The sequence below is a fragment of the Geotrypetes seraphini genome, chromosome 5, assembly GCF_902459505.1.
Source record: "Geotrypetes seraphini chromosome 5, aGeoSer1.1, whole genome shotgun sequence".
Lineage (NCBI taxonomy): Eukaryota > Metazoa > Chordata > Amphibia > Gymnophiona > Dermophiidae > Geotrypetes > Geotrypetes seraphini.
Genome location: NC_047088.1, coordinates 26069441 through 26094406, shown reverse-complemented (window position 1 = coordinate 26094406; position 24966 = coordinate 26069441). Strand labels below are relative to the sequence as shown.

At 44.6% G+C, this 24966-nt stretch overlaps 1 protein-coding gene across 12 annotated transcripts in view; it reads right to left on the bottom strand.

The window, feature by feature from the left end:
* The window catches only part of THOC2 (THO complex 2), a 294745-nt gene that overhangs the window by 79253 nt on the left and 190526 nt on the right, over positions 1-24966 (bottom strand). For 8 of the 12 annotated variants that reach the window (XR_004539500.1, XR_004539501.1, XR_004539502.1 and 5 more), the window contains exons 29-31: positions 15006-15190; positions 14208-14310; positions 6248-6687 (exon numbers count right to left, since the gene is read on the bottom strand). Coding sequence is in view for 8 of the 12 variants with exons in the window: in XM_033944982.1 (XP_033800873.1) it covers positions 6248-6687; positions 14208-14310; positions 15006-15190 (728 nt within the window). In the remaining 4 variants the exon portion in view is untranslated. The remainder of the gene's footprint in view (positions 1-6247; positions 6688-14207; positions 14311-15005; positions 15191-24966) is intronic. The other 4 variants (XM_033944979.1, XM_033944981.1, XM_033944985.1 and 1 more) reach the window with 1 other exon arrangement.

The following is a 24966-nucleotide window of genomic DNA, read 5'->3' as shown; positions in this document are numbered from 1 at the left end:
TTATTCTGAAATTGTCAAAGAATTTTATTGATATCGCCATAGGGCGACATTTGATGTTGAAGTTATATGTATGATTATTTTGAGTTTTTTGTTTTAGTGTATTTGTATTTTATACTTTTATGTGTGTTATAATTCTGTAAACCACTGAAACTTTTGGTGGTATAAATTTTTTTAAATAAATAAATATAGTCCCCCAGATAGCTCCATACACTTCATCCACTTTTCCTGCAATGACTAACCCCTTTGAAAAGAATTCTTCTGTTTGCACTTCAAACCAGGATATCACAGCTTTCTTGACATCTTCATTACTTGAAAACCGTAGTCCACGGACAGATTTCCTCACAACTCGTTAATAGGAAATAATCCAAAGGAGCCAGGTCAGAACTGTAGGGTGGATGGTTCAGTTGCTGAAAACCCACATTCTCGGACAGCAGCCTGTGATTGTCTTGACATGTGCACCGGCACATTGTCGTGAAGAAGCAATACGTCTTCTATGAGTTTTCCTCATCTTTTCTCCTTGATTGATTGACTCCTGCAAAGCCATTATTGTGTAGGTGTAACTCTTCACAGTAATGGTTGTCTTGTGTGGCATGAACTCCAGAAGCAAAAGTCCTTCATTTTCCTAGAAGACAGTTGTCATGACTTTGCGTGCAGATTTGTCTTAAACATTTTTGGGGTAGGGGATGACTTGTGCTTCCACTGCATTGACTCCATTTTGGACTCAGGATCTCTGTGATAGACAAAAGTCTCATCCCCAGTTACAAAACGATGAAAAAAATTCACTTGGTCTTCACGGAGCATCTCTAAGTTCTCCTGACAGCACTGGAGCCGCCTTCTGACATGGCATCAGCTTCTTGGAACCCATCTTGCGCTAACCTTGGACATGTCCAACTTTTCATGAATATTTTCCAAACTGTACCTGCTGAGATTCAAGAAACCTTAAATTGTCTGTCTGACAAAATTAAATCCTCAACTTCCTTGCACATTTCTATGGAAGTTGCTTCCACAGGCTGTCCACAGTGTGAGGGTCATCTTCAATGGACTTTCTACCCCACTTAAACTGCTTGCTCCAAAATTTTACTTTGTAAGATCTTTGGTCAATCTTCTACTCTACTAGTGGGCCTGCCTACCAAAACTCTCTCCCGCCTCCAAAGGGTGCAAAACGCTGCAATCCGCCTTGTGAAAAACCTAGGCATCCGCGACCATGTTACCCCTGCATTAGCTTCCATGCACTGGCTGCCCATTCAAAAACGCTGCACCTTCAAGGCTCTGCTCCTCGCTTTCAAAACCTTCCATGAAACGATTCCGTACTACATGAAAACTAAACTACAAATCTACTTCCCAAAACGACCACTGAGGTCCCAAGGATAAAAACGACTGACCATACCTTCTGGCCGTTCCCTCAAAACTGAAACTGCCCGCAAACGCTCCTACTCACATTTCATACCCAAACTTTGGCACACGATCCCTCCATCTGTCAGATCACTAGATGGACTCTGGAACTTCAGGAAGGCCATGAAAACCTTCCTCTTTACTAACCCAGCGCCTTAAAGTCATTCACCCTGAAATGCCACCCAGTCAACTCACCTTTGTCACTTAATTTCACCAGATGCTACTTAGTACATATGTTTTATTGTCAGGTCTATATTGTAATTTATGTAAACTGTCATCTATATTGTAATTTATGTAAAATGTCATCTCTGCTCTGTCTGGATTATTATGGATGTACTTTGTAACCCGTTCTGGGCTCTTTTGGGAGGATGGGCTAAAAATCGAATAAATAAATAAATAAATAAAAGAAGCTCTGTCTCCCTTCCCTTTTTTCGTAAGTCTTTGAAAACTATCCTGTTCACTAAGCATTTTGGTAACTAATTCTCTTTGATATCTCCTTCTCTATAGTCCTTTTTGCCTAAACTAACTATTGTAAACTGAGACGAGCTTTCCTGGATTGAAGTTTCGGTATACAAAGCCAAGCATTAGAGTAGATTAGAACATAAACTGCAGTCATGTTCATGGATCATCTTTGGCTTTTTCCCTTCTTTTGTGAGAAATTACCGTATTTTTCAGACCATAAGACGCACCGGACCATAAGATGCACCCACCTGTAGAGGAAGAAAAACAAGATTTGGTTCAGAATTTTTTTTCTTCTTGGTTTTTCCTCTGGTGGTCTGGTGCGTCTAGTGCTGAGAAGCCCAAAGCCGCCCGCAGATTCCAGAAGCCCGAAGCCACCTGCAGCCACAAGAAGTCCGAAGTTGCCCACAGCTGCCCGAAGCCGCCCGCAGCTGCCAGAAGTCCGTGGAAAGGAGTGTGTCTTTAGAATAGCGATGCAGGAGCATGACATTTGCACTTCCTGCCTGGTCCCACACCACTCCACGATTGGCTGCAGTCAGTAACTGACTGCAGCCAATCACAGAGCGGCACAACCAGGTAGGAAACGCACACATCATGCTCCTATGTTGTGCGTCGCTCTTCTAAAGACACAGGCAGCCGTCCTGGAGACTGCGCTGGACCACCACTAAAGAAGGTACGTGGTGGGAGGGGAGCGCAGTGTATTCAGTCCATAAGATGCACCCCCTTTTCCTTCCCCTTTTTGGGGGTGGAAAAAGTGCGTCTTATGGTCTGAAAAATATGGTATATCATGGAGCGGTGCTCCAAATCTAGCAGTTTTTTACTCGATTCACACGAGGACTCTCCTGGCATCATGCCTCTTGGAATATTAGACTCACACTGAGCAGCAACTGTGCATGAGTAACCTTGAAACGTGTCACAACATGCACAGACTTGTTTATATATACTTAAGAACATAAGAATAGCCTTCCTGAGTCAGACCAATGGTCAATCAAGCTCAGTAGCCCATTCTCACAGTGGCCAATCCAGGTCACTGGTTCCTGGCCAAAACCCAAAGAATAGCAATATTCCATGCTCCCGTAAAGGGCAAGCAGTAGCTTCCCCCATGTCTTTCTCAATAACAGACTATGAAGTTTTCCTCAAGGAACTTGTCCAAATCTTTCTTAAAACCAGCTACAATATCCGCTCTTACCACACCCTCTGGAAACGCATTCCAGAGCTTTACTATTCTCTGAGTGGAAAAAAAAATTTCCTCCTATTGGTTTTAAAAGTATTTTCCTGTAATTTCATCGAGTGTCCCCTAGTCTTTGTAATTTTTGACGGAGTGAAAAATCGATTCACTTGTACCCATTCTACTCCATTCAGGATTTTGTAGACTTCAATCATATCTCCCCTCAGCCATCTCTTTTCCAAGCTGAAGAGCCCTAACCTTTATATAGTCTTTCCTCATATGAGAGGCGTTCCATCCCCTTTACCATCTTGGTCGCTCTAGTGCCACTATATCTTGAGATAAGGAGACCAGAATTGAACACAATACTCCAGACGAGGTCACACCATGGAGCGATACAGGGGCATTATAACATTCTTAGTCTTGTTAACCATCCCTTTTTAATAATTGCTAGCATCCTGTTTGCTGTTTTGGCTGCCACAACACATTGACTGGAAGGGTTTTATCGTATTGTCTACGATAATACCCATATTCTTTTCTTGGGCGCTAATCCCCAAGGTGGACCCTAGCATCCGGTAACTGTGATTCAGGTTATTCTTCCCAATGTGCCTCACTTTGCATTTGTCCACATTAAATTTCATCTGCCATTTGGACGCCCAGTCTTCCAATTTCCTAAGGTCCACCTGCAATTTTTCACAATCTGCATGTGTTTTAACAACTAATTTCAGTCATCCATTGTTCCATCACATTTAGTATTTCTGTTGCCATAGGAGTGCTGAGCTCAACCTGAACAGAAATGGATATATCGTCTTGGCACGCTATCCCCGAAAGGGTTGAATAAAAACTTTGAATGGCAACACTTTTATTAACCTTGTTGTCAGTTTTATAGTATGTAAGCTAATAAATAGTTGTGCTCCCCTGGCTTATTCCACTAGTCGATGGTTTAACTCTCATAGTCTTCAGCCAATAAGATAAGAAGGGGGTGGAGCATATGCTGCTGATTGGAGGGTGTATATAATGTGGGGTAAGGCCATCTTGCCAGTGTTTGAAAAACTTCTGCTAGAACACTAAGAAGCAGTAAGTACACTTGCTAGATTTAAATGGACATAGACTATAATAGTGATTTTCTCTAATAAGTTATTGTACTTGTTTTAATCTCTAGACATTACTGTGCTCTAAAATCAGCCCTAAAGCAGCGGACAAACCAGCGGTCCGCGAAACGCCGGCCATGTAGGCTCTGGCTCTAGTCCCAAGAGCGTTGAAAGCTCTGGTTCTGGTCCCGAGTACAAAATAGCACAGAATTGAAGAAGCTCAGAAATGGAAACAGAATAATGAAAACACTAAAGATAAGTAATTTTTTGTGAGGTTTTTCAAATTCTGAAGCGGTCTGCACTCAATCAGTTAATGTGCAAAATAAGAGATATAAGTTATAACAAAAAAGTTTAAAAAATAGTTTAAATTAGCAGAAACATAATATGGATAATGAAATAAAAGAACAGGTTTTGGGCCAGTGATTGCAGTACGGAGTACGTGTTTAGAATACACTTACGCTGGTAATGATTGCCACTTAAATTATAAGCGTAGTACTCCTTATTTCTGAGGCCTTTTCCTGAATGAATATCAAGTTCCAAGTATAGATAAACTATAAAAGTGGAGTGCGAGTGTTTGAGTATAGACTTCTTCACAGGAGTGGAGATTTGACTTTTGTGATGCATTCTGAGATGCACAAGGGAGGGGCCTAAGGCTTTGATTGGCCCAGGTGCCTAAAGCCCCTCCTATAGGCTACATTTCAGGCCTACATTTCAGCTGCCTATCTTGGCATGATTCACGGCTGGGTAGTTGCTTTACATAACCTAATGCCACTTCGGGGGCTGGCCACACCTACTTTGTCATTCCGTGGCCTAAAGCAGCTTCCTATCCGTGATTCCAGCAGCCATTTCAGACGCTTCAATCCTGCCTTTTCTGACCATGGGCAGGGCGCCTACTGACGCCTAAATTTAGGCGCTGATTATAGAATTTTCCCCTTAGTGCACACCATCCCAGCACCCAACTTTTAAATGTTGTTCAAAAATACCCATATGTATCACTAGACAGCTTACTGAATTCTATTAGAACAATTTGTAATACAACATTTATGCAATCAAACATCAGTAAGCAGTGTAACAAGAAATTACCTGTGGAAAATGGGGATTTGAAAATCAATAACAAAAGAGCTTCTAAGGAAGAAAAATCATGACGGGTATGTTTTCAGTGGAGTTAAGGGAAACTTGCTTGTTTTATGTGGGGTGCATTATCTTATAGCACATAAATAGGTTAATATTTAAATTATTTCAGAATGCAGCATACAAATGGACTTACCAGCTTTTTGCACTTTTTCTGCCAGATTCTATACATGGTGTCTAAAACTGGGCTCTGATCCAAGTTGTCTGCCCAACTAAAATGGCTCACAAGCCAATTAGTGTCAACAATTAGGTGCTAATTGGCACTAGTTAGCACCAATTTGGATTTGCATACACATCTCATTACACACTATTCTATAACAATGTGCATCCAAATCCCATGGCATGTGCAACTCAAAAGGGGGTATGGCCTTGGGAGGTATATAGGTAGATCAGGGGTGTTCCTAAAATTTGCAAGCAGTGTTATAAACACTGGGGATGTGTGCCCAAATTGGGTGCTAGGAATTATACCTGGCTTTAGCAGATCTAAGTTTTGGCACTCAAATTTGGGCACCAAAATTGGCATTCCACATTATTCTATAATGGGATATCAACATTATTCTATAATGGAATTTCATCTCTTGACTGCCCATTGTAGAATTGTGTTGAGTGCTGATTTTTAAGCGCCATTTACAGAATCTAATCTAGGCCTATATACTAAAAGCATAAAATCTAGCCTATAGTCTGCACCACACCCATTAACTTCTATTGTCTTTAGCTTACAGAAATTTTATTCAAGTTCTGCACTTAAAATAAATCAAATCTTCAATATGTAGAGAAATTTTTTTAAGAAGTCATAAGTAGATGATGCAGTTGAAGATTAAAACAAAATGATGGCCCGGCCTGCAAAATAGCCAGCCAGCCAGTCTGCATAATAATCTACTGGACTTAATATCCATTTTAGGTAAAATAGAAAACTGGTTATAATATAAAACTGCAATTCTTAAGGTATGGAAAGGAAAGTCACTGCTTTTTATTCATCCAAAGTAAAAGTAAACAAGTTTTAGCTTACCCCTCTCAGACTCTTGTTGCTCTGACCGGGGAACAGGTGACTTCAAGGGCCCAACAACTGCAACCTTGTCTCCTCCCTTAGTGCTCTCCTTGGATTTGGTATCCTTTGTTACATCTTTCTCTCTGGAAGGTTCTTTCTCTCTCTCCTTCTCTGCAGCCAATTTTAATTCAATGTTGGTGATAACTATCTTGGATTTTTCTTCTTTAAATGCTTTGTCTTCCTTCTTGACTTTCTCCTTTTCTTTGTCAGCTTTCGGTGTTTTTTCTTTGGCCTCTCTTGGCTTGTCATCTTTAACTGCCCGTTCTTCCTTTGGCTTCTCTTTTCCCTCCTTCCCTTGCATCTTGGCCTCTGAAATAGCTACAGGAACTTTTTCTTTTTTGTCTTTATCCTTTTCTTTCCCACTTTTTTCTTTATCATCTTTTTCTTTAATAAGTTTGCTACTAACAAAGAAAAATGGAATGTTAGAACTTCCTGAATATCCAAAGGGAAAGCATTTCATTATTCACCTATCATGGGCAAGGCCACATTCAACCTAATTTCTGGTAGTTTCTTATTGCTAGAAGGTGGATTTCTCTGTGGCTAAAGAGAAAAGGTGCTGGAGACCACTTAAGAGAGAAGAAAGATTTTCAGGACATTGACAGGGTTACTCTACAATAAAATACCTGGCAACTTCTTCTTTAAATTTTGCATTACTACAAATCAAAAACACTTCAAAGAAAACAGATACAGTCTTCTCATTACAGGAATTTCAAAAAACTTTAAAAATGATCATATCCCATAGTAAAATTGGGTCTAGCTGAAAACCCTGGAACAGGAATAAACAATAAAACAGATAGCAATGTTACTTACCGTAACAGTTGTTATCCAGGGACAGCAGGCAGCTATTCTCACTAGTAGGTGACGTCATCCAACGGAGCCCTGATGCGGACATCTCACAAGCATACTTGCTTGTAGAAACTTTTAGAAGTTTCGAGTTGCCCACTGTGACCAGCCAGGTATTCTCCCTGCCAAGGTCCCAGTTAGGGCAGGGGAAGAAGTAAAAAAGAAATCCCGGGGAGGAATCAGGAAGGTACAGGTAGTTCCTGAGACTGACAATATCTCCTTTGACCTCCAGAGGGAGCCTGAATTGCCTGAGGAAGAATTAGGTGATCTATCCCCAAGTCGCCACCGGGGGAGCCCAAGAGGCCCCTGGAACACTGCTGACTCACCTAGAGTAGGGCGTTGCCCCAGAGTACTTAAACCAGCAGTGGAGAACAGACAGGGAGGTCAGCTAGGGAGAAGGTTTAAACCTTTTTTCCCTAGGGAGTCCCCTGGGCCAAGCATGAGCAACAAACCCATTCCCATGGAGCTGTTAGAAGCTGGACAAGCTGAGGAGCTGCCTATTCCAGAGGAGGAACAACCCATGGATTGTGAAGAAAGTCTTGTAGAGTGTGCTCCTGGCTTTCCTGAGGCCATGCAGGTGGACTGGGCCTCAAGCTGCAAACAGTGAGTTTGGTTTTTCACTTGACTGTTTGGACTATTTTGTTTGTTTGCAAAGCTAGGAGTGTGAATTGTGGGGAGAGATTTTGCTACCACCCAGGGAGGGAATTTTGAAAGCCTGTCTTGAGGCCTTTACTTTGCAAAACCTGTGACACTCTCCTTTCCTGGCAGTGGACTGAATCTGCCAGAGGCTTTATAGGAACTTTGGGCACTGTGGTTTGATGAACAAGTGTCATGAACTTTATTTTTGTTTATTGAAACTACCTGTTGTGGAGCAGGCAGTGCTAGCTCTGAGGAGAGCTGAATCCTCAGGTGCAGCTGGGACTAAATTAATACTGAGAGGAAGTTTGGACTTTATTTTTGTACTGTTTATTTTCTTGCTTCTTTTGGCATTTTTGTTTTGCTGCTGTTTGAAGTTCTGACAATTCTTCTGCTGCATTGATGAACTACTTACCTTTGTGAAGAAAGGAATAAAGCTGAATTATTTTTCTATGAACTACAATTGTTGTAGCTTTGATTTGTGGTTCCTGTCTAAAGTCCAGTCCTGCAGGGTGACTCCATTTCGGGTCACACGCTCTTGTGCTATTTTGATGTAACCAGTTGGTGGAGCTGTGGAGTCCCGCTCAGGCCACAGTGGGGTTACACCACACCGCGCATACGCGAGTGCCTTCCCGCCCGATGCACTGGGCGTGTCTCCTCAGTTCAGATAGCTAGCAGAGAAGCCAACCCAGGGGAAGTGGGTGGGACGTGAGAATAGCTGCCTGCTGTCCCTGGATAACAACTGTTACGGTAAGTAACATTGCTTTATCCCAGGACAAGCAGGCAGGATTCTCACTAGTGGGTGACCTCCAAGCTAACCACAATGGGATGGTGGGAGAGTTGGCAACTTAGGAGAATAAATTTTGTAACACTGTTTGGCCAAACTGACCATCCCGTCTGGAGAAGGTATCCAGACAATAGTGTGAGGTGAAGGTATGAACCGAGGACCAAGTAGCAGCTTTACAAATCTCCTCAATCGGTGTCGATTGGAGGAAAGCTACAGAGGCTGCCATTGCTCTGACCTTGTGGGCTGTGACTTTACTGTGAAGGGGTAATCCAGCCTGGGCATAGCAGAAAGAGATACAAGCCGCCATCCAGTTGGAGATGGTGCGCTTAGAGATAGGGCATCCCAACTTGTTCGGATCGAAGGAGATGAAAAGTTGAGGAACAGTTCTGTGAGGCTTGGTGCGTTCCAGGTAGAAAGCCAAAGCACGCTTACAGTCCAGAGTGTGAAGAGCTGATTCTCCAGGATGAGAATGAGGCTTTGGAAAAAACACAGGAAGAACAATGGATTGATTCAGATGAAATTCCGAGACCACCTTGGGGAGGAATTTGGGATGAGTGCGAAGAACCACCTTGTCATGATGAAACACTGTAAAGGGTGGATCCGCAACCAATGCTTGAAGTTCACTCACTCGAAGGGCAGAAGTGAGTCCAATGAGAAGCACCACTTTCCAAGTGAGAAATTTCAGAGGAGTCTTGTTAAGAGGTTCAAATGAAGGCTTCATAAGTTGAGAAAGAACCACATTGAGGTCCCAAACCACTGGAGGCGCTTTGAGAGGAGGATTGACATGAAAAAGTCCTTTCATGAATCTGGAAACCACAAGATGTGCAGAAAGAGGTTTCCCCTGAAGAGGCTGGTGGAAAGCAGCAATCGCACTAAGGTGGACTCTGATCGAAGTAGACTTGAGGCCAGATTGAGACAGGTGCAAAAGATAGTTCAAAGCAGAGGACAAGGGGGCATGTTGGGGCTCCTTGTGATGAGAAAAACACCAAGTAAAGAATCTAGTCCATTTCTGGGAATAGCATTGTCTAGTAGCAGGCTTCCTTGAAGCTTCCAAAACAACCCTCACAGCTGGTGAAAACTGAAGGGAAGTTACGCTGAGAGGAACCAAGCTGTCAGGTGTAGCGACTGCAGGTTGTGATGAAGCAGAGAACCCTGATGCTGCATAAGCAGAGATGGAAACACTGGCAGAAGGAAGGGCTCCCTGCAGCTGAGTTGCAAAAGGAGGGAGTACCAAGGTTGTCTGGGCCACCGAGGAGCAATCAGAATCATGGTGGCCCGGTCCCGGACTTGAGCTTGATCAGAGCCTTTTGAATGAGAGGAAAAGGAGGAAACGCATACAGAAAGAGATTCCCCCAGTCCAGAAGAAAAGCATCTGCCTCGAGACGATGAGGGCTGTAGATCCTGGAGCAGAACTGAGGCAATTTGAAGTTGTGGGGAGCTGCAAAGAGGTCTATCTGAGGCGTTCCCCACAGGGAGAAGATTTGATGAAGGGGCGTGGAATGGAGTGTCCATTCGTGAGGCTGGAGAAGACGACTCAAGTTGTCCGCCAAGGCATTGTCCGCCCCCTGAAGTTAGACAGCTTTGAGGAAGGCGTTGTGGCGAATCGCCCAATCCCAAACTTTCAGAGCTTCCTGACAGAGGGAGGCCGATCCCGTGCCCCCCTGCTTGTTGACATAATACATGGCGACCTGATTGTCCGTACGAACGAGGACCACCGTGTCGTGAAGCAGATGCTGAAAAGCAGTGAGAGCATTGAAAATCGCCCTGAGTTCCAGGAGATTGATATGGCACAGACGATCCGCACTCGTCCAATAGCCCTGGGTGCGGAGAACGTCCAGATGAGCCCCCCCAAGCATAGTTTGAGGAGTCGGTCGCGAGGACCTTCTGATGGATAGGCATGTGAAACAGCAAACCTCTGGAAAGATTGGAAGAGAGCATCCACCAACGAAGCGACTGCAGCAGAGCAGGAGTGACCTGAATGTGACGAGTCAGAGGGTCGGAGATCAGCAACCATTGGGAAGCCAGGGTCCACTGAGGAATCCGCAGGTGAAGTTTTACGAAAAGGAGTCATGTGAACCGTAGAGGCCATGTGGCCCAGGAGCACCATCATGTGTCTCGCCGAGATGGACGGGCGAGAAGAGACCGAGTGACAAAGAAGTGCCGCCAGGCGCTGAGGAGGAAGGAACGCTCTGAGTTGAATAGTATCCAGAACAGCTCCGATGAAGGGGAGAGTCTGTGAAGGTTGAAGATGGGATTTGGGAAAGTTGATCTCGAGTCCCAGACTCTGTAGAAACCAGATTGTCCTCTGAGTGGCCCGGACGGCCCCCTGAGACGTGGAATCTTTGATGAGCCAGTCATCGAGGTAGGGAAACACCTGCAGACCATGGTTCCTGAGTGCTGCGGCCACCACAACCAGGCACTTGGTGAAGACTCTGGGAGACGAAGCTAGGCCGAAAGGAAGCACTCTGTACTGAAGATGAAGGTGTCCCACCCGAAATCTGAGGTATTGACTGGAGGCCGGATGGATGGGAATATGAGTGTAGGCCTCCTTGAGATCCAGGGAGCATAACCAGTCGTTCTGCTCGAGGAGGGGATAGAGAGAAGCCAGGGTCAACATGGGAAACTTCTCCCTGACCAGGAACTTGTTGAGCACCCTGAGGTCCAAAATAGGACGCAGGTCGCCCGTCTTCTTCGGAACAAGGAAGTACTGGGAGTAAAAACCCTTGTTCTGTTGGTCCACAGGGACCGGCTCGACGGCCCGAAGCCGGAGTAAAGCCTGGGCTTCCCGAAGAAGAAGGGCGATCTGGGTTAAGTTGGAAGGATACTCTCTTGGAGGATGTTCCGGAGGAACATGATGGAACTGAAGAGAGTATCCCTCTCTTACGATGGAAAGGACCTAGAGGTCGGTGGTAATAGCCGTCCATCGATGGTAAAAATGATGGACACGACCTCCGATGGGAAAAAGCGGGGAGGGCAGAACGATGGAAGTTAAACTCCCTACGAGACAGTCAAAAAGGCTGGGGAGCCTTAGGGACAGTAGAAGGCTGAGGCTTTTGCTGGGGCTTCTGCTGATGCTGCCTCTTTACTGGCGGCCGAATGGCGGGGGTCTGCTTCGGCGGGTAGCGCCTTTGATAAATCATAGGAGGACGAGACGGACGAGAGATAGCAGGCCTGGGCTTCTGGCGGAGAATAGACTAAAAAAATTTTTCATGTTTGGATAGCTTCTCCGTTGCCGCCTCGATGGACTCGTCGAAAAGGTCCGCTCCCGCACAGGGAACGTTCGCCAGCCTGTCCTGGAGATTTGGGTCCATATCAATGGTGCGAAGTCACGCCAAGCGTCTCATGGCCACCGAACAAGCAGCCGCTCTGGCCGAGAGCTCAAAGGCGTCGTAAGACGATTGCATCATCTGCAGGCGGAGTTGGGACAATGATGCCAGCACCTACGAGTACTCGAAGCGAGTCTGAGAGTCCAGATAGGGTAAAAACATTTGAAGAATGGATAGAAAAAACTCAAAGTAGGTTGCAAAATGAAAGCTGTAGTTCAGGACTCGAGAGGCCATCATCGAGTTCTGGTAGATGCGCCTGCCAAATCTGTCCATGGTTTTGCCCTCCCAGCCAGGAGGAGTGGAAGCATAGACCTGGGAGGGATGAGACTGCTTCAGAGAGGATTCAACCAAGAGGGACTGGTGCGAGAGCTGTGCCCCGTCGAAGCCCTTATGGTGCACCGTGCGGTAGAGAGCATCCAACTTCCCCGGGACCGTCGGGATGGAGTATGGGGTCTCGAAGCATCTCATGAAAGTTTGGTCCAGAAGCTTATGCAGAGGCAGGCGTAGAGACTCGGCAGGAGGTTGAGGAAGATGCATCGTCTCCAGATACTCCGAGAACTTGGAACCCGAATCCAGGGTGATATCCAGATCCACCGCCATCTGCCTCAGGAAGGACGAGAATGACAACTGGTCCGCCAGGGCCGGGCCTCAAGGCGGTCTCAAAGAAGATGAGGCGGCCTGGTCCACCGATGCCGAGGACCGGCACGGAGAGAATGAACCCCTGCAGTCCTCGAGTTCCGGCATAGGAGGAGGGGGCGAGTACTCGGGGGAAAACTCCCGGAAAGGTTGCTTCCGACGAGGCGAGGCATGTCTCGATGAATGCCTCGATGAGTGCCTCGATCGACGACCGGAGCTGTGTCTAGAAGCAGGCCTCAAGCGACGAGGCGAGTGACGCCCAGACGAGGCAGCCACCGAGTAGATGGGACTGGAGGCAGTGGATCGAAGCATCAGAGGCTGAGATGAGGCCCCCCGAGGCGCTCCCCAAGGTTCGAGGCCCGGCATCGCAGAGGAAGGGTCCGGGCCAGGCAAGCCATGCATCGAGGGTATCGGTTCCAAAGGTGGCATGGGCAAAGACTCTGCTCCTTGCGAGACATGCCCCAAAGCCAGACCAGAAACTCGCCGAGATTCTGCTCCCAGCAGCGAGAGTGTGCCCGAGGAGGCACCGGAGGCGGCTCAACCTCGCGGGAGGCTTCCGCGTGCCCAGGCTGGATCTGGGAGAGAAGCGTTGGCCCAATTTTGGTAAAGAGCTCAACAAATCGCTTCTCCATCAGGGCGTGGAACGACGCCGGCAAAGATAGATCCGCATCAGCAATGGGACCTCCCGCACGGACAACGGTCACTCGGCCGCCAGGGGGCTTGGATTTAGAGGCCTTGGGCACCTTAAGCACCACAGGAGGGATGGGAGGCTGCGCTACCTGACCTAAAGAGACATCGGAAGGCACCGCAGCATGTGACGGAGTCGAAGCCGGCACGAACGAGGCAGGCTTGAGTAGACTCGAGGCCGAAGATGTAGAATCTGAAGTCGAAGACGTGGCACTCTGTGAAGAGGGCAGCACCGGGGACGCCTCCATGCTAAACAGCGACTCCCACAAAATACAGCGATGCTTAAATGCACGTGCTGTAAGTGTGGCGCAAGGCCGGCACGATTTCGGAAGGTGTTGAGGCCCGAGACACTGAAGACAGCGTCGATGCGGGTCCGTCAACGAAATCGCGCGCTGGCACTTGACACACTTTTTTAAACCGGTAACAGGCCGGGACATAGGCCGAAAAAGCTCCGCCGCAAGGTCGAAGCCGCGGGGCCGCGGCCACGCAACCTGCCCGATTGAACGAAATTTAATTTTTTTTTTAAACAACAAAACGCAACATGAGCCAACGAGAATGAGCACAAAAAAAACCCAAACCCGCGGGCACAGAAGGCACAATAAAGGAACTTCGCGCAGAGAGTTTCAAAGGCAAACTTCTCAACTCCGCGGAAGAGAAAGAACTGAGGAGACACGCCCGGTGCATCGGGCGGGAAGGCACTCGCGCATGCGCGGTGTGGGCAACTCTAAACTTCTAAAAGTTTCTACAAGCAAGTATGCTTGTGAGATGTCCGCATTGGGGCTCCGTTGGATGACGTCACCCACTAGTGAGAATACCTGCCTGCTTGTCCTGGGATAAAAAAAAGCTTAGTAAAATGGAAAGAATCAAACCTGATCCATATTTAGGTTACAAAGTTTAACACAATCTTCTCATATTAAAATATGCCTCTTTTTCCAAACCCATGAGCAGCAATCTCATCCCCTTTAAGGTAGTAATGACAAGTGGGATGGAAGTATAGAATTCTCACCTATTTAAAGCAGCGTTTCCATTACTGGTGGACATCTTTGGTGTAGCATTGGCAGCTTTATTAACTACTTTTGCAGCACTCTGAGCTTTCTCCTTTGCTTTATCTGACAAGGGAAAAGTGGAAAATCTGTTGAGGATATAAATTTTTGGATGATGAATACATGTATCATGTATATTCTGGGCCACTAGAAGGAATGCGCATGAAGGGCAACTGTCCTGGACTTGCCAGGTAGCATTGCAGCAGCTCCAAGGATCATAAGATCTTATGATCCTTGGAATGGCAATTCTGAGATTCTTTCCTTCATTCTTTGTTATAAATTAATCATCTATTAGATGGTTTTTTTCTCAGCTGATTAACCTTTTTGTGGATCTTGTTATTTGTGGTTAATCTTTCTCATTTTTCTTATGTTAGCATTGCAGCAGCAGAAGCGCTCATTACCCTCTTGCTTTGTTGCTACCTTGTGGGCATGCCATTTGAGGGGGCCCTTGCCTATTCCCTCTCCCACTCAAAAATCCCTGGGAAACTGCTAGGCACAACAATGGGCCCAAGTATACTATCTCAGAACTGCACCTAGTGAAACTTATATTTAATGTTATAAGCAAGCAGACAAGATTCCATGGACTAACAAGATGGTGACCTCACAAATGTCATGCAGCTGTATAAGTTACCTAATTGTGCTTACATCAACCAGAACAAAAGTACTTGACTTCCTTGGAAGTAAAAAGGCAATATAAAAAAGAACCATGTATAGCATCTGAATATAGAAAATATAAAAATACATTTTATAAACTATCATACCAGTCTCTTCAACTGTGCATTCTTCAGGTTTGGTTGCATTCACTGTGATAGATGCAAGCTGACCAGCACTACCTGGCCCATTCTGGATTACAGCAGGTGTCACACTCCTCACAGGGGGATCCTTGTGGTGGAATTCATTTTCAGGCACCATGTAAGGTTTTCTACTTTTCAACTGTCCAGAATAGCTGAAATTCGCACAAAGTATTAAATAACAAGAAATAAAGAAACAAACAAGAGGGACAAATATATTTTGTATGTTTTAAAATTTCTCCAATGCTGGAGAGATTTGGCATTTTAATACTTTATAGTAAAGTTATATTTTAGCAATGTTATTTTTATATCTGCTTCAGTTTATTTTGTCAGTTGTCCTAAGCTGCCTGTATGGCAGTGATGGGGAGGGGAGAATCTACAACAAGAAAAACTGTTCCTTTACAAAAAAGCATAAACATTGCCTGATTGCATAGATGATTTTCTAGAGTTTATCAATTTTATTTGCTTCTAATACAAGTGCTGCTTTAAATTAAATACTTTGGAATGTTATATACTTTGTATGTATGTAATTCTAGGAACTATATAAATGCTTTTATTTTAAAGAATGGTCAGCAAACTAGCTCCAAAGTAAGGAAAACATGTTGCTTACCTGTAACAAATGTTCTCTAAGAGCAGTATAGGATATACATGGTAGGTCCTCAATAATGAGGAACATAATTCCACGGAGCCCAATGTGGTAAAAATAAATAACTAGATCTTGATGTTCAGAGAGCTTTCTCTCTGTGATACATTTACCATGGTGTTTCTTTCCTTGTTTTTTGGAGCAGAGAGCTTTGTAGCACATTTTAATTTTATGTGTGACTGTTCCCACATCATCACTGTTACATGAGATACCCCTGTTCTATACCAAGCTAAATGTAGCTAGAATGCAAGGGAATCCAGTTTCCAGAGGAGGCAGGGACGAATTCTGAGAACTTCAATTCAGCTGTCCTCAGATAATACCTGAAACAGGTAAGCAACTATGTTTATCCAAATATCAGCAGGATATGAAGATCTCACAAATGGGGATTTATCTCTTTGCTTACATTTATCAATCACTTCCTTGAAACCACCTAAGGTGACCTACTTCAACACAATTTAATCCATCTGAAAATGTTAAAACAGCATATCAAGCTCCCACCCCACAAAACCACCACTAAAAAACACTGCTTCATCAAACCTTTACTACTTAAAAATATAAACACCCACTAATACAGTGCGATCTATAGGCATCAAAATATGCATCACTATATTTAACCGAGCATTTATAAGTATCTAAGAAAAAAGGAGGGCCCCAAGTGTCCTGTCTGAAAACAAGAAAATTCTTCCTTCTGTCTTGCATAACTTTAATGACTGTGTAAAATTCTGGAGACTGCACCTTCAGAAAGATAGTAACATAGTAAATAACGGCAGATAAAGATCTGAACGGTCCCTCCAGTCTGCCCATTAGTTATGTCCACTAAAAATACATAATTAAATTAATTTGTCTCTTCTTTGATATTTCTGGGTCATAGACTGTAAAGTCCACCTAGTATTGGCCTAGGTTCCAAATGCAGAAGTTACCATACAAGCTCACTCCAACCTATCCAACCATCCTGTTTGCAGGATATCTACCATAAAGTCTGGCCAGTTAACATCCTCATGTTCCAAGTTAGTGGAGTTCCCATTGATGCCCAGTCCATCCTACACCAAATCACCACATATGGGACACAAACCATGCAAGTCTGTACAGTAACAGCTTTAGTTCTTTAATTTACATCTTTCTTTTTCTAATTAGACATCCTCTATGTTTCACACAAGCTTTTTTTAATTCCATCACCATTTTTCTCTCCACCGCTTCCCTTGGGAGGGCATTCCAGGCATTAACCACCCTATCCATGAAAAAGAATTTCCTAACATTGCTCCTGAGTCTTCCTCCCTGCAACCTCAAATTATGCCCTCTAGTTTTACCTTTTTCTCTTCTCTGGATTAGCCGTGAGAACAGGCTGCTGGGCTTGATGGACCATTGGTCTGACCCAGTAAGGCTTTTCTTATGTTGTTATGTTCTATATTAATAACTTTTGAGTATTTATATGCCTATCATATCTCCCCTGCCCCTCCTCTCCGCCAAAGTATACATATTTAGGTTTTTCAGTCTTTTCTCATACTTCTTTTGGTTTCAAATCCCTTACCATTTTCGTAACCTTCCTCTAGACCACTTCAAGTCTTTTTATATCCTTCAACAGATAGGGCCTCCAAAGCTGAACTCCAAGTGAGGCCTCACTAACGACCTATATAGAGGCATCAACACCTTCCTTCTACTTTTGGTTATTCCTCTTTCAATACAGCCTAGCATCCTTCTGGCTACAGCCACTGCCTTATTACACTGTTTAGCTGCCTTTATAACCTCAGATACAATCACCGCAAGGTCCCTCTCTCCATCAGTGATTATCAGCCTCTTATCTCCCAGTACATACAGTTCCTTTGGATTTCTACCCCCCATATGCATCACTCTGCACTTCTTCGAATTGAATTTTAGTTGCCAGACAAGACAATTCTTCTAACTTTTGCAGATCCTTTTTCATGTTTTCCACTCTCTCTGGGATGTCCACTCTGTTACAAATCTTGGCATCATCCGCAAAAAGGTTAACCTTACCTTCTAACCCTTCATCAAACCCCAACTACTTAAAAATATAAACACCTACTAATACAGTACTATCTTTAGGCAACAAAATATGCACCACTATATTTAACAAAGCATTTACATGGGTATAAATAGGATGGAGTTGATGCAGAGGGCAGAAACTGGAAGAAGGATCAGAATGAAAAAAATTGTAAACACCACAAGAAATATCGAGTCAAATGCAAGGTGCTAATAAGGAAGGCGAAGAGAAAGCTTGAAAGAAGATTGTGCTTGAAGCAAAAACACACAGTAAAAACCTTTTTAGGTATATTAAAAGCAAGAAGCCAGGAAGCGAATCAGTTAGACCACTAGATGACAAAGGGATAAAAGGGGATCTTGGGGAAGACAAGGCCATAGCAAAGAGATTAAATGAATCATTTGCTTTGATCTTCACCGAATAAGATGTGGGGGGAGATACTCAAGAAAGCGGCATTAGAAAAGGTTCAAACAAGAGCGACCAAGATGATAAAGGGGATGGAACTCCTCTCGTATGAGGAAAGACTTAAAAGGCTAGGGCTCTTCAGCTTGGAAAAGAGACAGCTGAGGGGAGATATGATTGAAGTCCACAAAATCCCAAGTGGAGTAGAACAGGTACTAGTGGATCAGTTTTTTACTCCATCAGAAATTATAAAGACTAGGGGACACTCAATGAAGTTACAGGGAAATACTTTTAAAATCAATAGGAGGAAATTTTTTTTCACTCAGAGAATAGTTAAACTCTGGAATGCATTGCCAGAGGTTGGGGTAAGAGCAGATAGCATAGCTTGTTTTAAGAAAGGTTTGGAGAAGTTCCTGGAGGAAAAGTCCATAGTCTGTTATTGAGAAAGACATGGGGGAAGCCACTGCTTGCCCTGTTTCGGTAGCATGGAATAGTGCTACTCCTTGGGTTTTGGCCAGGAACCAGTGACCTGGATTGGCCACCGTGAGAACGGGCTACTGGGCTTGATGGACCATTGGTCTGACCCATTAAGGCCACTCCCTCCTGCCTACAGAGCCGTGTGCTGCGAATAACATGCCTTCCCCATTCCAATGCATCTTGGCTCAACATCACAAGGGAGAGGATAAGATCCTGTGCCTCCGTTTGCTCAGATAGAACATTGCAATATTGATCTAATCAGGGTATTAGGCCCTTCCCATTGCATCCCATGATGCATTGTGAGGGGGAAGGCCCGTCATTTGCAGCACGTAGCCCTGTAGGCAGGAGGGAGTAGCCTTCCTTTCTGCCGACTTTGCAGTGCCAATTACATGAGGGTCAAGTGATGTGAGGGGGGGATAGAGATAGAGAGAATATCAGAGGTATGGAGAATTTGAGCTACAAAGAACGCCTCAGAAAACTGGGACTGTTCACCCTGGAAAAGAGAAGACTGCGAGGAGATTTGATAGAGAATTTTAAAATATTAAAAGGATTTGATAAAATTGACCAGGAAGCAGCTTTACTGACATTTTCAGATGTGACACGGACAAGAGGTCATAGCCTGAAACTGAGCGGCAGCAGGTTCAAGACAAATGTAGGAAAGTTCTGTTTCACACAACGAGTGGTGGGTGCTTGGAATGCTCTCCCGGAGGAGGTTGTGGCAGAGACTATTGTTCTGGGTTTCAAGCGCAAGTTGGATTCACACCTTCTTGCAAATCACATCGGGGGATACGGGAAATCCGGGTCTTCAATAAGGAGCACCTAACTGGGCCTCCGCGTGTGCGGATCGCCGGACTAGATGGACCTAGGTCTGATCCGGCGAAGGCGTTTCTTATGTTCTTATGTTTATCTCCCTGCTAGTTCAGCTGATCCTGACGGGGGGAATCCTCATCAACTGAGCCAGCAGGAATCCCAAAACTGGCTCAGCTGATGGCTCAGCTGTTTTTCCTCCACAGGTCTGGGTGGTGGGAGGGCCCAGGTGGGAGGAAGTCGGTGACCAATGGGGGAGTTAAGAGGGGATCATGCCTTTATCACTCCAATGGTCATATGGTAACTTTGGGAAGCTTTGAGGCACTTAGAAGCAACTAAAACAGCTGGTTTTAAGAAAGGTTTGGACAATTTCCTGGACGAAAAGTCTATAATTGAGAAAGACATGGGGGAAGCCACTGCTTGCCCTGGATTGGTAGCATGGAATGTTGCTACTCCTTGGGTTTTGGCCAGGTACTAGAGGCCTCAATTGGCTACCGTGAGGATGAGTTACTGGGCTTGATGGACCATTGGTCTGACCAAGTAAGGCTATTCTTATGTTCTAATGAAATGGTATTCAAGTCTGATGAATCAGAGAAACTCAAACAAATCTCTGTAACACTTGATGTAATGGGTCAATTTGACAAACTGAACAGTAGCAAATTGCCTGGACCAGATGGTATACATCCCAGAGTGCTGATAAAATTGAAAAATGAACTTACAGAATTTACAGAGCCATTATTAGTAATTAGTAATTTTTCTTTAAAATCCAGCATAGTACCAGAAGACTGGAGGGTGGCTAACGTGATACTGATTTTTTAAAATGTTCCAGAGGTGATTTGGGAAATTAGAGACCTGTGAGTCTAATGTCAGTGTCAGGCAAAACGGTAGAGATTATTGTAAAGAACAAAATGACAGAACATTTAGTCAAGGGAAATTTCTGCTTCACCAATCTACTGCATTTCTTTGAAAGGGTGAATGAACATGACTCCAGATGATGAGGAGAGTGTAGTTTGGAACAGAAGTGTGAGAGCTTGTGATTCGTGAGAGATGCAAAAAGATCTATTTGTGGGGTTCCCCAGGTTGAGAAGATCAGATGTAATACAGCTAAGCTAAGAGACTATTCGTGAGGTTGAATGAATCTGCTCAGTCTGTTTGCCAAAGCATTCGATACATGGCCTTGGGAAAGATGTTATGTGGAACTGCTCAAGACCAGATCTGTACTGGGAAGCGAGAACTCGTGCCTCCTTGCTTGCTTCTTGATTGTCTGTCCAGATTAAATATCACTTGGTTGAGTAGGCAATCTTGAAAGGTTTGAAGAGCACTGCGAATCACTCGCTCTAGAAGACTGATGTGAATGCTCCAAGTACCCTGAGTATGAAGGCCGTCTAGGTGGGTTCTCCACCCATACATGGAAGCATCTGATGTTAGCAACTTCTGATGCAAAGGAACAAGGAATAGTAGGCTTCTTGATAGGTTTGTTGGTTTCAACCACCACCGATGGTACTGACGGAGAAGGGCGGTGACCTGAAGTTCTCAGGAGAGCAGATCTGTGGCTTGCGACCACTGAGAGGCAAAAGTTCATTGAGGATCTCTGAGATGAAGAAGTGTGAATGTTATTACATGAACTATCGATGCCATGTGTCCTAACAATCGCATCATCTGCCATGCCATGATGGTTTGGAAAGTAGATACTTGTTTGTAGAGGTGAAATAGAGTGATGAGTCTCTGTTCAGGGAGGTAAGCACAAATTTGAGTTGTGTCCAGGAGAGTCCTAATGAATTGCAGAGTCTGGGTTGGTTGGAAATGGGACTTAGGAAACGTATGGCTGACTGAGCAACTTGAGGTCTGAATCAACCAGTCAACTAGATAAAAGAATACATGATAGCTGTAAGAGCAGAGTGTTGCAGCCACTACAACTAAACACTTTGTGAATACTCTGGGTGCTGATGCTAGGCCAAAAGGTGTATTGGAGATTATGTGCTCCTAGAGAGCAAAGTCAGTCATTCTTCTCCAGGAGGGGATACAAAGTTCCCAAGGAGATCATGCAGAAATTTTCTTGATTAAGTATTTGTTGAGAACCTGGAGATCGAGAATTGGATGTAGACCTCTGGCCTTTTTCAGTATGAGGAAATATTTGGAGTAGAACCCTTGGCCCCTCTGCTGAGGAGGTACTGGTTCAATGGCACTGAGCTGCAGTACGGCTAAGACTTCATAACAAAGGAGGGAGGACTGCTGCTAATTGAAAAAGTACTCTCTTAGTTGTTTGCTTTGAGGTTTTTCTCATAGGCGAAGAATGTAACCTTCTTTCACTACACAAAAGCCTAGGTGTCAGTTATAATGAGAGACCAACGATGGTGACAGTGGGTGAGTTGATCTCCAATGGGCAAGAGGGTGAACTGAGACGGAAGAACAGTGGCTAGGCTCTCTATAAGTAAGTTAAAAGGACTGAGTTGACATCTACTGAGATTGGGGCTGGGGTTTTTGAGAACACTGCTGTCTAGGGCACTTCTGTACTAGAGCCTTAGAGGTTGAAGCTGGCTGTGATCTGTCTTTTGTAGGAGGTAGAATGTTGCCTAGGATTATAATAATGTCTAGGTGGTTGGGATTTTGCTGATTTGGCAGGTGAGAGAGTGGTCATGGTTTGGTCATGCCTAGTGACTTTTTGCATGGCTTCCTCAATCTTTTCTCTGAAGATCTCGCCTCCCAAACGGTCTTGGACATTTGGATCTAAATCCAATACCCTCAGCAACACTTGTCTTCGCATTGCAATAGATAGTATTGATGCTCTAGAGATATCAATGTTAACAAAACCCAGATATCCTAGAACAGCAGTCTCAAACTCGCGGCCCTCCATGGACTATTTTGCGGCCCGCGGTCTGTCCTCTCCACTTCACAAGTTTTCCGATTGTGGAGAGGACAATCGCGTACAGACCGCGACTGCTGTAATTGGACTTGCGTCTCTCTGGAGGGAATGTAGGCAAATGGCTCATGGCTCGCCTAAAGCAGGGGTCCCCAATTTGCTTCCCTTCCCTTCTCATTGCCCTCCCCCAAGCCACCGCAATCGGGGAACAGGCCAGCGCCGAGGTCTTAGCTCTTCCTGCTTATCTTCCCCAGCTCGGAGCCCACCAATTCTCGCCACCCAATGTCAATTCTAACGTCTGAGAGGAAGTTCCGGGCCAGCCAATTGCTGCCTGGCTGGCCCGGAACTTCCTCTCGGATGGCAGAATTGACGTCGGGTGATGAGAATTGGTCGGCCCTGCGCTGGGGAAGATAAGCAGGGAGAACTAAGACCTCGGCAAAGGCCTGTTCCCCGACTGCGGCGGTGGCAGCCTGTCCCCCAATGGTGATGGCTTGGGGGAGGGCAGGGAGAAATAAAGAAAGAAAGGGGGGGACAGTGAGAGAGAAAGAAAGAAGGGAGATGGGACACAGACAGAAAGGGGCATGGAGAGAGAAAGACAGAAAGAAAGGGCGGGCATGGAGAAAGAAAAAAAGAAAGAAAGGGGACACGGAGAGAGAGAGAAAGAAAGAAGGGGGCAGAGGATAACCTCTTTCAATTCACATTTATCACAGTCATATTAGCCGATTTGCCATAGACCTCAGAACCACCACTCCTCCATCTGTTATAATATATTTCACTGGGGAGCTTACTGTGCCAATCCTCACTGGTCAAAGGCTTTACAGCTTTTTACATTTATATGACTTTCCACATAAAGTTCTCAATTACTATACTTATTTTGATCTTTAAATTTTAATTTTTAATTGAAACTTATGTCTTAACAGCAGACTATGGATTTTTCCTCCAGTAATTTCTACAAATCTTTTTTAAAACCAGTTACATTAACTGCTCTTACCACATCCTCTGGCAACGCATTCCAGAGCTTAACTATTCTCTGAGTGAAAAAATATTTCCTCTTATTGGTTTTAAAAGTATTACTCTGTAACTTCATTGAGTGTCCCCTAGTCTTTGTAAATCTTAATGCAGTAAAAAAAAAAAAAAAAACCCAAAAAACCCCGATCCACTTGTATCCGTTCTACACCACTCTACAAGCAGCTACCTCATGTCATTCTCTTGCTTCATTCTTCTCACTACCCAACAGTACTAATGCTACCAAATAAAAAAAAGTGCAGCACTGAGGATGAATGTCATCTAAATTGAGGTGCTTCAATGGAGTGACGGTGACCTTAATATCGCCATACTCCCAGAATTATCACTGATAATAATGCCACGACTTTATGATCTCTGTTCTACCTGTTGCACTGGTATCAAAGAATCAGAAACTCATGACTTTCTCAAGCAGAACTTCAGCGATGGACAGTCAAAGACCTCTACCAATATTCAATGCCAAGGGTGACCAATGTCCTTTCAATACTGATGCATCTTCTATATCCATATGGGTTAATGAAGTCTCTCAAACTGTGTGCAAATGCACAGTGGTGTGCCCTGAATAGATTCCAAGTGTGTGAGATGAATAACCTGGACATACAGATGGATAAACTGTACATACTGGCCTCACTTGTGTATGCTGGACACTACAGACATTTTTAACATATATTTTCCCATAGCCTAAACCAGCTTTCCTTTCAGATGGCCCATCTTGTACCTTGCTGTCTGTGAACACATGTATCCTTTGAAATGCTAACCCAGCTGGCCTTTGCTGGCCTGCTGGGAGGTTCTGCTGAGCTGTTATCAGTGCTGTATGACTTCACATATGCAAGGCACCCTGGGAAGTCATAAAACATTTATAACAAGCAACAATCCCTGCAGGATGATGGGAGAGTAGAGATGGAGAAGCCTGAACGAGCCTGGTAACCAGGCTGGCTGTCTGTCTGCAAGTTATGGGAATCAGGCACAGCTGGGGTGCTGGAGGCCACCCTTGCCAACTTTCTGCATAAGACTATCTACAAGGTTGCCATCCTGAAGATGTACAGCGTTGTAAAACCACAAATTAGCATCTGCAAGGTGATAAGGATCTCAGAGCTGGAGGAAGAAAGTTCAAGAAGAATTCTCTGTTTCTGCTCGGGTCCCCCTCCTGGGTGGGGGGGGGGGGGTAAGAGTAAGAGAGGCGTGGACTGGGAGGAGGAATAGTTAGGTATACATTTTTGTACCAATAGGGAAGTACATGACCAGAGTTCGGGGATGTGCTTTTTTGGAACGAAGGAAGAATTTCTCTGTATAAAAAAAACGTGCATCACAGGTAGAACCAGTGAGATTCACTTGCTTATGCTGCGGGGAAGTGCTAGACCCCTGCTAAGCATATGAGTGTAAGTTCTACTCTCCGTTGCATATTCTGAACTGACAATATATTTCTTTCTGCTATGTCTTTGCTGCTGTAATTTTGTAAGTCTTTATACTAACAATAAAAATATTGTCTGTTTTGGAAAATACAATGCCGTCTCGTAGTCATTCCAATGAGGTAAACGAAGCAGCATATACTTCATGTGTCATGAGAGATTCCAGAATTTTACTTTATTTATTTTTTTTTTTAATTTTAAAAAATTCCCTTCATAAGTATATATTAGAATAGATCAGAGAAAGGGCGGGACCGCCGGCAGAGGAAGCAGCGCAGGGCTCAGAGAAGGGGCGGGACCGCCGGCAGAGGAAGCAG